Genomic DNA, 13070 nt, shown 5'->3' on the forward strand with positions numbered 1-13070 from the left:
TGGCCCCATGAGGAGAAATTGGAAATTGTGATATATTACATTACTTATGCCTTTGCTAATATAGTTGATATTACGTGGACCAGAAAAACAAAACCCTAAAACTCCACACAACAGTGCGGCCAATAGAAACGTGCAAAAATTAAGCAAATAAATAAATAATTGCAACTTCATGAAACAAATATTCGACTTTAGGCTGTATTTTTAGAGTGTCATTTGAGTCTTTTTGTGATGTGGTCAAACATGCTTGTTATGGGAGGGGGAGGAAAAGAGTGCTTTTATGCCACTTGTTCTTCCCTGCCTCTTGACGCTAAATGAGTCCTCTCAACGTTTCACCACGATGGATGAGATGTGACGTTTTGGACTGGTAAAAAAAGAAAAAGAAAAAAAAAAAAACGTGGAGAGCACTCCTTGAATGAAAAATGTTGCCGTCCTCTCCACATGCTGCAAATGGTTTTTGATGTTGAAGGGCGTGCGGAGAGCGAGCGCCGGAGAGGCTGATGAGTGGCCTCCTCGTCACACTTCACACTTGCATGTGACCAGTCGGAAGGGGGCGGGGCTTCTGTCATCGCTGCTTGTTTGTTTGTTAGAAGGAGTTTGCGAAAACTACTTTACCAAACTTTGAAGATTCCATCCCAGCCGTTGCTTCAATTCCACCGCTATCGATTTATTATTCGGCTGCATTTCATATGCTGTTTATTTTCGCGCGATGCTTTCCTCCCCTGCAATACAGTTTTTTTTTCCCTCAGGTAAATTTATGTGCATATACACAATATTTGCATATTTTTTCATATCTGACAGTGCTAAGCTATCGCTGCTGTATTTATTTATAGAATCATACTTTGACGACCATTTGCATGCAATGCTGAGATCAACACTATCGGTATGACCAAAACTGGAGTTACACCACAATGTACTCCCCTTCTACCAATCAACAGTGGTGACTTGAGATAAATGACCCGCTGTTCCGTTCAAAAAACCAAAAATGTTTTGCTTTGACGTGCGAGCAAAAATTTAATATATGAGCAGTTGTGCTAAAGTTTTCCGTCAAACTAAAACAAAGCAAACAAAACAAAAAAAATGACATTAAAATAATTGAAAACAGCGATTTTGACTTGGCTAACAAACAACGCATATATGCCATAGACGGGCTAACAAATAGCATTGGAGACGCAATGCTGTGACTCTAAGCAATAAATATTGGAACACAAACAGTGCTGCAACAAATATAGACAGACAATACAAAAATACTCACACATTATAATTTTAGTCCAAGACTAATATTACTAAATCTTACTGTGAAACTCCTCTTCATGCCTGTCTTTGAATGTATTATACTGCCCCCAGGTGGCCAGGGGTATTTTTTTATAAACTACCATACTGCATTATATCATGCTTTTTCCTTATTAAGAAAGAGTCCAGAAATCATTCTTTTTTAAAAATTTTTAATTATTTTTTTTTATTTGGGGAGGCTGGAACGGATTCATGGAATTTCCATTGAATTGAATGGGCACAAATTATTTGTGTTGAGTAGGGCCCGACTGATGAGGATTTACCCGATTCAAATATTTGGCAGAATAAAATTCAGATAAATGATTATTCATCTGATTTAATAACCCCCCCCAAAAAAAAAAAAAAAAAATCAGCCAATATTTGCCAATTTTAAACTATCTTAAATCTGCCGTTTAAACTGGCCGGGCCTTAATTTTGAGGTCACGGCCCAAATTATACTTGTATGTCAAGGCACCGCGGTGGTGTCGCCCGTCGACTTGCCTGTCGTCACTTATCAAGCAGTGACAAATCAGTCTGTTACACTGCTTGCTGATTCACTTAGACGTGGCGAGTGTGTGTGTGTGTGTGTGAGAGACGGCCTTGCGTGTGAAAGCTGATATTTTAGCTTCGTCGACAAGGCCTTGAGCGTTACGTATCCATCATCATTAGTGTAAGAGGTGCTGGTGAAAGTGCTCCTTTTTGTTTGGAGGGCACATCGGTTTATGCGATCATCCTCAAACGTGAGGATGATTCATTGGGGACTTTGTCGGCGTGAAACTGAGTCTCTAATTTTGGCATCTTGTACAAAGCAGTTTGGGCAATCTCCCCACGATGCCGCCCCCCCCCCAAAAAAAAAATAATTAATAACCCCCAAAAAAACCAAGGCACTCACTGATACAAAATCTGTCATTTTCGCTTTATTTTTTAATGAGTCCCAAATAAAAAGTGCAACTTGTGTGAAGCCCTGTCCCGGATTTGATATTTTTGAGTTTGTTGCATTTATTGAAGTTTCTTTTTATGTTTTGAATCTATCGTTACAATGTAAATAGGTCTACTTCCTGCAGCGGGAATTTCTTCTTTCGTCGCTTCAATTGTTTTGTTGTTGTTTTTTTTTTTTTTTTAATTCCAACTAGAAACAGCAGAGGAAATCAAAGCAAAGTCTGATATGAACAAACGGGTGACACGGAGTCAAATAATTTTTTTTTTCTTCTACAGGTGGGCTACGAGAACGCGGGGACGGTGGAGTTCTTGGTGGACAAACACGGCAAACACTACTTCATTGAGGTCAACTCGCGGCTTCAGGTGGAGCACACGGTGACGGAGGAGATCACGGAGTGAGTATAGCGCGATGGACAAAGTTGCCTTTCAAGTCCATCGTGTCGGATTCATTCGCATATAATCGGATTTCGTAGACTTGCCGTCTGCGTAATTCCACTTCACTGGGAGAAGGGATGAACGAATTTGAAAAATTGCAATTTTTTTCCTCTGAACTGCAATCGCAATTTCCTATATGATTAATTTTGCAAGATCGGTTTCTCATTTATTCTTTTTTTTTTCACTAATTTACCTCTTGGAGCAGAGAACAGGCAGACAATTCACGACAGCAACTACTTATACGATTATACGATGAAACGAGGATGAGTGTGTCGAATAATTTAAAAAATAAATAATTGATGTATCGACTGATAAAATTCATCGTCGATATTTATCGTCAACATCGTCTTGATACGTCGATTATTCTTGGCAGCCCTTGGCAACAGTCGCCGATTCTTTGAAGCTGTTTCTGGGATGGGACAACTCGGGCTGAGTTTAAAAAAATCGATATATCGATTTGAATCGATTTTCCTTTTCATAGCCCAATATCGATTTATAAAACCATATATCGATATTTATTCTAACATCTTTTTCCCGTTAAATTAAAATTTTAATAAAATGGCAAAAACAGGAAAAAAAAGCACCGAAAGCCGCCGTTGAAGAATTGGCGCATTTATTTTCAGCTCGAGGCTCATTTGAATTGGCCCGATCGGAGCGCTGTCCCGCATGAAGTGGCACGTGGCGGCCGTCATCTCGTTTGCACAGGCCGCCTTTGCACAGGCAGGCGTCCAGCCCCCCCCCGGGTGGCCGGCCGCAGATTACGCCCGCATGAAATTGGGAAAAAGTATGTTTGTTAAATTTGCACTCCAAGCCCATTAGTCCGCCGGCGTTTCCCAAGGCGACACGATCAAACTCTGTGTGGTACCACGAAACTTCACACCCCTTTCATGCTAAAAAGTGAAAGCCTCCCTCTTGGCCTATATTCTTGGATGCCACTTCACACTCTTTCTCTCCATCCCATTCCTCATTTCTACTCGCTCGTCTCCAAACTGGCAGAGATTAAAAAAAAAAACCCAGTCCCCTCCCCGGACTGCAGGTGGGCTTGTTGAGCCCCTAAAGTCCTTCTTGAAAGCCCCTTCAGTCAGTGTTTGATCAACAAAGCCCCGCTGTATTTGCTGGAGATTACATCTGCCAGTTTTCCTGGCATCCTCACAGCAGGCCTGGCGCACGGGTGCCCTTGCCGAGCTCTGCCGCTGCGTCTCGTCGATTTCTTTCTCGGGGCTCGATTTAGCGCGGGTGTGCTTGTCTCATCGGTGGTAGTTCACCCTGGCCCCGCCCACCCATCCATTCATCTCGCTGTTATCACCGCTGTCACGTTTGATGGCCCCGCATGCTCTCATTGGCCCGCTCGTTCATCTCTCCTCCTGATCGCATCGTTCTGGAGCTCACCCCCCCCCCCCTTTTTGCCTCATTTTTTCCCGCGTCGTGATTCATATTGCTCCGTCTCCCCCCTTTTTGCAGCCGTCCCCTCTCGAACCTGTGCAATTTTTGAATTTGGGCTGCAAATCAGAATCAGAATAGCTTCATTGTCACTGTGCCACGGGATGCAACGTAATGGAACAGGCACAGCCCGTCCAACAGACAGAGTTGGAAAAAAAAAGCGGGGGGGGCGGTTCGTCTGGTGGTCCGTTTTTATAAATGAATAGAAAAACATTCAGGGAGGCGGAGGTGAAAAAAAACAACAAAAAAACAACTCTAAAAGACTGAGCTACACGCCGTCAGCTTGTCTACTCTACGCAGTGACTATCGCCTCCGATGGCACGGAGGGGTACTACATCTCACGCATGCGCAGAAAGTCCGGACTCATTGGCGTCTCCGTCGAATTTTGCGGTGTGCGTGCTTCCGTCATTCTCCAGTCCGACGTGCCGACTTCTCGGCCGGCACGGCAGTTGGCCAAGATGGCCGACGTCGAATTGCTGTGTAGAGGCCTCAAGGGGAGCACCGTCTGGATTTGGAGGTGAGCTGTGGAAATGCCAGGGAGGAAAATGACGGTCCTCCTGCACGGGGCAGGTTTTGCAGCTTTCAAGGCGCCACCACATCCCATTTTGCAGGTGCGCCATAATAGAGGCACGGCGGAGGTGTTGACCAAGGGAAGCCAATGAAAGCTTTGATATTTCCGGTCGCGTGTGTGTTTATTGGATTTGTGCGATTTACCGAGTCGCCCCAGTTGTCTTGATTTTGATTTTGCGGGCCGTTTTAAACTTTTCTCAAAATCAGTTATTACAATTTATTCTGAAATTTTATCACCGGTTAGATTCTGAGGATGTTGCACGTAAAATAAGAACTACGAATTTCACAGCGATAATTGATGAGGATGATGAGAATAAATCACAAGCCGAATTTTCTCGAATTTAAAAATGCAAATTTGCCGTTGATCAGATTATCAATTATCCGGCACGATTGCGAGAAGCGAGCTATGGCTACCCTCCGATCTTCCCTTGGGATAGTGCACCGGCATGGCCGCTTTAGAGCGCTTGTTGTCGGCCATGAGTGCTTGCATGTCAACGGAGAGATGGCGCGAGAGCGACGGCCGAGGAATCCTCGCATTTCACGGTTTTCCTTCGCCAATGCAAAGTGTGTGTGTGCATGAGAGACAAAAAAAAATAAAAAAAATAGGAAAGGCGTGATATCTAATCCTGCAGGCATTCAATTTATCGTGCGTGCAGCATTTTTTTTTACCCTCCCTCTCCCATTTAGTCCTGAATTTAGCTGTGAGTAATCTTTGCTTTGCTCTCGTGTTAAGAGTGCGTGAGCGGACAGCGCTTAGCACGGCGAGACCTTCAGATCCTCGGCTAGATCCTACTCGGGCTCGCCCGCGTGCGCAAAAAAAGTGTGTCGGTGCATTGCATGAAAACGTCTGGAGCCCCGTCTGCATTTTCATTGTGTGTTGCCAGGAAATATCTTTCTCCTGGCAACACACAACGAGCCCTCGGTGGGGGTCGACGGTCGCCGTTGCATTTTCTTCTCATTAACTATCGGCGGCCGGGACAGCTCGCTCTGCTGCATTTTAAGAGACCGCCAGCAAGTCGCCAAACCAGAAGCAAATGAACATGTTGATCAGCGTGACAGCGCGTAAGGAAGAGTGAGAAAATCTTCATGAAAAATTGCGATTAATTCACCGAGATGATCCCGGCGTGCCAGTGGCTCGATAGTCGATGAATAAACCATAACGCTGTCGCGGCCTAATTTGTATGTAGGCCACTTAAGTGAATTGTGTTGCGGCGGATGATCGTCATCGTCATCATGCTGTTCGTGCGTGCGTGCGCCGGTTAAAAGTGATTAAATGTCAACTTTGAATCGGCTTGAAGTGCTTTGTATTGACGCGCTTTATTGATGGCTTTCACATCGAGTTAGCTCGCATCCATCCGTCTTCGTGACAAGTCGTGCAGTGAAGCCCCTTTATCGTTTCCGCGCTCGCCTGCAAGAGGTAAAAATGTGGGATTTAAAAAAAATAAATAAATAAAATTATGTATATATTATCAATATTATTTATTTTATATTCTGTACATTATTATTATATACATAATATGTGATATATAGAATATATGATTGACATTTTATAATGCACTAAAAATGAACACAAAATTAACTCCGTTGTATTTACGTCCCGTAGCAGCTCGTTACTGTTGCAAAGACAGGTAGTAATACTTAAAAAATTTGCTCGATGGCTCATTGGAGAAATGCAAAATAATTTGTACGTGTTTGTTGTATCGTTCAACTGTTTTTCCTGTATTTTACAGGAAAAGGATCGTAAATCAAAAATCAAAATAAGCTGTTGGAACAGTCTGAGCCGAAATGGATATATATATTTTGTCCACATTAAATCCAAGGTTTTACTCGAGTAAATATCGGTTCCAAGTTTCGTAAGAAATTGTCATTGAAAACCAAGATTAATCGGGATCAATTTTTGTAAATTTGTAAATATTATATTGCTGCGCGCAATGGGCAAGGAGAGCGCCGCTGCCAACTACTGGCGTGGATTTGCAATTACACTTTATTGTATTATGGCGAAAAAAAACAAAACATATTCCCCAGGTTCACACGCCCCCTCCTCAGCATCGTTGCGCCCATCCCCAGGGGGAACCCACCTCACGATTTGAGATGCTCCGGGCCAAGGGGAAGTTCACGTAGACTTTAGTGTCATTATAAACCGCTGAACAGCTTCACCGCCAGCACCGCACAAGCAAGCAAAGCACTCAACAACACTCGGAGGCCTACTGTGGTTGAATTTCTAGCACGGAACCTTTCTCTACGACCCCGTGCAATTTAAGAAGCATCGTTGCGGGCTTTCAACGCTCCCAGCACGTGCGCATCCACGCGGACTCACCCTTCCCTCACCTGTCAACGGTGGACGCCAGAGCGTGCATGCACATGCATTGCAGCGGTCATTGCGGCACGACACGCGCGTGCGGACGCCGGCTAATTTGTCTCAAACGACCGCAGTCCATCTTCATCAGAGCCACAAATGGCGACGGGGCGTCAGGAAAATGGAGAGATACGTAGGATTGCCGGAGAAAAAAATCAAATAAAAAAAGGCCCGGAGAAATGGGTCAGGTGGGCACGCAGCTCGGAGAGGAAGGCGAATTGGGAAGAGCGTCATGAATAAGCCGGCCAAAGGTTTAGGCCTGCGTCGCTTCGATACGTTTCCGCGGATGTCGAGTCGCGCCATTTGTCCGACGTGGAATCTGCTCTCCCTCTTTTGCCTTTTTTGTCTCCTTTTTGCCCGCATTTCAGCGCCTTTGCGTGTTCCGTCTCGAAATGCAGCAGCCGCCATGAGCTGCTTTTTGCGGCGACGCCTTTTCCTGCCTCGTCTTTCTCCTTACCTCTTCACCCAGGGGTGTCAAACCGAAAAAAAAAGAAAAAAAACTTGAACAAAGCCGCGGGCCAGCTTTTAATTTTTTAAAAACAATATAAATGCTGATTTTTCTTCCTTTTTTTTTTTAAATATTTATTCTTATTTTTTTTATATGCAATACAATCTTTAGTTTTTCAAATGACTATTATCATTTTGAATGTGACTATTTTCATATAAAATGTAAAATGGGCCTCACAGGCCAAATCTAATCACACTGCGGGCCAAATTTGGCCCGCGGGCCAGAGTTTGACCCCCGCGTCTTCACCCTCCTTCAGCCGCTCCGTTTCCGTCCAATCTGACTTATTTATGTCGCTCATGGATAATTGAAAATGTTCTCCCACGGCCGCCTTGGCCTCATCTTGACCCTTCCCGGCCTTCTTCGAGTCGAATTTCCAGCGCGGCTCCGCTCTCGACGCTCGCTTGCGTGTTTTTGTTGACGCATGTCCGCCATCGTCGAGCTCGGTATCGATTACGATGATTGTCGAGTCGCTCCTGTGGCAAATCGTGGGCGTCCAAATCAGGATTGGTCTTCGGGTAAGCGAAGCAGCGCGGCGAGCTTTTTGCGCCTTTTCTCGAGCGAGCCGTGAAATCATTTTCAGGTGATTGTAATTGTGCGGCGACGCGGCCAGCGAGTGATTAAGGCGCCCGCTGATGAATGATGGGAAAGGCTCGAGCGGCGCGCTTGTGTGTTATTTGTGATAATGACAGATGCTTGTCACGATGAGTCTTGGTTGCGATGTTTTTGTTTTGTTTTTTTAAACGCGCCGCTGCACATTTATGCCTTTTTAATTTGTTATTTGCCGCCTTTGCTGCTTGGCTACCATGCCGTATCTGTAATGTGCACACCAATAAAGTACAACAGTTGATTCGGGGTGATTACGATTGAACCAATAATTACGCAGTGTTACCCTGCCGTCGCAGTTCATCGTACCCGCCGCTGCCATATGGCAGTTTTTTTTTATTATTATTATTTTTTTAAAGCTTGTTCACGGTACCGCAGTGGTGGGCGGTCAAGGCCTGCAAGGCCTTCTCTGCTGGCCTAACATAATCAAGAAATCATGATCATATTCTTCACATTGATGTTATATTATATCCTAGGTGAGAGTTTTTATCCAATCAGAAGTCAGCTAGCTCGTGTTGCCGGGCAGATTTCACAATACCAGCAGCATGTGCTATTGGTCCGAGGCCTTCAGATACAATCGTGCGGGCGTCCGTTCTGTGTCTCAAGGGGGCTTTTTTACCGTTGATAGACGGTTGCGATAGCCAATCAGATCGCGAGTTGATGACAGTCAGGCCGTGATGAACGCGTTTTGTGATTGGACACGAGGGCAGCGCTATGCGGAATCAACACACGCGAAAGTCGTAACTGGCGACCGTTCGAAAATCGAAAATATATTCTTGATTTTTTTTTTTTTTTTTAAACCACAATGGCCGAAGGAGGGAATTTAATTGCGACGCCATTTTCAAAACGGACTTTAAAAGAGAAGCGAGGTCGCCCAACACTCACTCAGTAGAGTGTAAGTGTCTTTCTGTCAATTATTTGTCCGGCCGCGGCGTCATAAATGATCATTTTATTTCTTCAAGTCGGACTAAGTCGGACTTCACTGAAGGCCTACGTGCGAAATGCACGGCCCGCCACTGCGGTAGCGCGTCATAATTAGACGTGCTTTCCATAGAAACACAATCAATGTGTGGCAGCCTTCCCTAAAACAATCAAGAAAAAATATTGCGTGTCATTTAATGAGGGAAAAAAAAAAGCACTCCTTCATATTGTATTTTGTTAAAGGTCGTTTGCAAACGGTTTATTTGACGACAAGGCACGTTGAACACGATAAACTGTTTGTGAACGCCTGGCAAACATCTTTGTGACCTTTAACAAACCCTCACAAAAAAAAAGAAAAAAAAACCTCGGCTATGGGCGTAAACACTCGCAAGCATTGGTCGCTATCGCATAACAACGTGCAGTGCGTGCTTCTTTTCCTGTCGTGCCCACCTTGGCCACACGGAGGCGGTATCAGACCGACACTTCAATGGCGCGTCTCGACTCATTTCAGCTTATCGGTATGGCACTCGTGATCGTCGTTCTCCGAGTACTCATTTTGTCTTTCTACATGTGTTGCTGCACTGTTTGTCGTCACTTTGTAACATGCAAACTAGATGCTATTTAGCAATTGGGCTATACAAATACCCCGAGTAAATTTCCAGCCAGTTCCTCCATATGATTAGCTTGGCCCAGTTTTCAGACGCCCTTCCTTAAACCTGCCCTTTTTTTTTTTCCCCTCTCACAGACTTGAACCCGACGGGGGCTGGGTTACAATATCAAAGTTGTGTAATTGATCAAAAAAAAAACAAAAACAATACAAATGGAATGGATAACAAGATTCACAACAAGCGTCAAGTCATGCAGCAGCATACATGCTTTTATAACCCAAGGCTGGCATTAATAAAAAGCCTCATTTACATAAATTACCATGACCTAAATGATAAATTAGACTGTAATTTCCATACATTCTATCCGCTAATCCCCATTTGGAGTCCTCCTAAGCCTTTTCCGCCCTCTCGGGATTGTGAGCCGAGCGCGATCAAAGGTTAGACACCAACATGGGGATTGAGCATGGCGAGGATGGAAAGGTCCTGACATGCACACATAAACGAACACACACACACACACACACACACTGTTTGGAATTCAACATTCCCTTTGCCTCTCCGTATTCCAATATCTGCTGCCATTCCGGGACCATCAATAATAAAGAAGTCCTTCTTTTCCTGAGCGGGAATCTTCCATTCTTAAAGCACGGCTGGCTTTGCTCAACAGTGATTGGCTCGGAGCGATACGAACGCCGCACTCATGTTTAGCCGATGCCACACACGCGCGCGCACACACACATGGCAAGAGTCCGTTGGAATCGTGCGAGGGTGATGCAGTGGCATGAAATGACAGATTGACTCCCTCCGGGCTTTTCCCGCCACCCGACGGCTTTTACCTTTTTCCTCCGTCACGATCCTGAGTTGACACAGAAATAGGTTTCGCGCCTCTGCGTTTACGCAAAAAAATAGGTTTTACGTTTCTCTCTTCTCTATGCGTACAAAATGCTGATTTACGCTCGTGATGCTGGTGTGATAATTGTGCCGCAATTTTTTAACCAATCAGGAGTCGGACACGAGGGCTGATTCTGATTGGCTGTTTGCTGTCCAATCGCATTTTACGGCAGTACGGGAAGACTCAAACACGAACAGTCGATAGAAGGGTTCTTCTGCATGTTCTTATTCTTTAGTTCCATGTATAGTGATGAGAAAATGAAGCTTCAAATTTGCTTCATGAAGCAGTTGTTGTATTTTTGAGTCCTGTAGATGGCACTGTTGCTTTAAATAAAGGGTTTCAAAAATGGCAAGTCATTGTGCTTTCAGCCCAATGTTGAACAGAGAGTGCCATCTAGAGGAGTCCAAAAATACTACAACTGGTTCATGAAGCTTCATTTACCCATCACTACAATGTGCTTCTATAAATGTTTTTTGGCTTGTTTTATTTAGATTTTTTTTTACCTCATTCAATACCATGGACGGATAAATACGTCAAAATCCATTTTTTTTTTTTACTGGACTGGTTGTGAATGATTAAATAATCAAACACATTTGCGTCTTTATAATTAGACGTCGCCATGCTAGTTGTTTTGTAATCAATTTTTTTCCCACCCCACCTTTGAGTTACAATTGGACAGTAAACGGCGAATCAGAATCAGCCCTACTGTCCGACTCCTGATTGGTTAAGAATTGTGGCACAATTGTCGCGCCTGCATTGCGTAGAGTAGTGCTTCTCAAATAGATTGGGGGAGGGGGGCTCCGGGGGGCGCGGTGCAATGCTGAGGCGGGGCACGTGTGACCCTGGGGAACATGCTTTTTCCCCCGGCCGTACTACAACAAAGTGTAATTGCACCTCCACTCCAGTAGTTGGCAGTGGCACTCTCGTTGCCCGTTGTTCGCAGCGGGTATTAACTCGACGGTGCAGGTTTGTTTTGCAACAAAAATGCTTGGGGCTGCGAATTGTTTTCTTCTTGCTGGGGGGGACAGAAAATAATTGAGAAGCACTGATGTTGAGGAAAGAGAAGCCGTAAGCGTAAATCCTATTTTGTGCGTACACGTCGTGGGTGTTGTACATGTGAAAGACCTTTTTTGTTCGCCCAAAACATGTTTTCGTCATTGTGGCATAAATCTTAACGGCATAGTCATGTCCTTGCATGTAATGTCTCTCATCAACGTCGTTAGCGAGGGAGACAGCGGGCTCCTTTGCAATTTGTGTTGTCTCGCGTTTGAAAGAAAAGTCAGTGGAGAGAGCTAATGCGGCGTGATGCTGAGTTTTATTTAATGCGCTCCTATTAATCAAGGACACAAAGCCACGCTGATATGAAGTCGACAATTAAGCACACCCAATCAGTCGGTGTTGTCGTGTGACTTTTCCGAGCGTCGACAATCCGCCAAAGCTTTGAGCACGAAACACAAATGAAATGAAGCGAAATGAATTCCTTTTTTTTTGGGGGGGGGGGGGGGGGTAGGTAATGTGCAAGGTGTTTCCTGTTGAAAGTGAAGCCGAGCGCTCATGAATATTCCCGTCGCGAGTGCGTGCTGGAGACGTCCGGCGCTTGCATTTAAACACATCGCCAGAGTGGAGTTGCACATGGACCAAATGTCAAATGGCGCTTTTAAAACGTTGTTAAGCACGGAGTCAGGGTGTTAAGTCCTGACTGTGTTGATACATGGATTAACCTTCCCTCCCATATCACGGTACATGTGCGAGTTCATGTAATAAGCGGGCAGCGTAGACACCTGCTAGCGCAACATGATTTTTTTTTTTTTTGGGTCTTGTTGGTTGTGAAGTAAAAAAACTTTTTTTTTTAAAAATCCAGTAGAAGGTTGAGTTAAGAACGTCTCGTTTTCCGAACAACTCACGTTGCGTTCAAATTTCCCGTAAAAACGATCACCGCTATTTACACGCTATTTTCTGTCTTTACGGTTCCTTTGATTGAGACAACAAATAATTAAATATTTTTATATGCTAAAATAAAAAAATCAAAATTGGCCTCGGTTCCACGTACAAAAAGCCGCCACGTTTTATTTAGGAATGCATATTGACAAGACATTTTGTCAAAATAAGTAAATAAACTGAAGAAACAGGAAAAAATGATCAAAACAAATTTGTAGCGAATTAATCTTTTAAATGAGAACGTGACATCCCACGTGATGATTTATTTATTTATATATACTTTTTTGAAAACAGAAAAAGACAAATTTCTCTGTGCTGGTGTGCCAAAGTCAGCCAAATCAATTAGGAATGAAACAGACAAAAAAAAAATTGCTTGTGTAATTCTGGAAAAAGACTTTTTCCCCCCTCTTAAGTTAGTGAGCAATAAAATTATTTCTTATTCATCGTGTATTTGCACTTCATTATATATTGCATTATATTTATTTCTAATCACAGACTGGTTAAAAAAAAAAAAATTTGCATTAACATCGTTTCAAGTTTCAAACGGGTTCATGGAACCAATTCAGTTCCTAACTTGAGGTTCCAATGTAT

The 13070-nt window shown here is 43.9% G+C and overlaps 1 protein-coding gene across 1 annotated transcript in view; it reads left to right on the top strand.

Moving 5' to 3' along the window:
• Positions 1 to 13070, top strand: part of LOC148339076 (pyruvate carboxylase, mitochondrial-like) — a 143834-nt gene that overhangs the window by 25460 nt on the left and 105304 nt on the right. The window contains exon 10 of the mRNA XM_088294800.1: positions 2485 to 2603. Within this exon, the coding sequence (XP_088150926.1) occupies positions 2485 to 2603 (119 nt within the window). The remainder of the gene's footprint in view (positions 1 to 2484; positions 2604 to 13070) is intronic.

This window comes from Idiotropiscis lumnitzeri, chromosome 4 (genome assembly GCF_059441095.1).
Source record: "Idiotropiscis lumnitzeri isolate Australia: NSW breed Sydney's pygmy pipehorse chromosome 4, RoL_Ilum_1.0, whole genome shotgun sequence".
In the NCBI taxonomy this organism is placed as follows: domain Eukaryota; kingdom Metazoa; phylum Chordata; class Actinopteri; order Syngnathiformes; family Syngnathidae; genus Idiotropiscis; species Idiotropiscis lumnitzeri.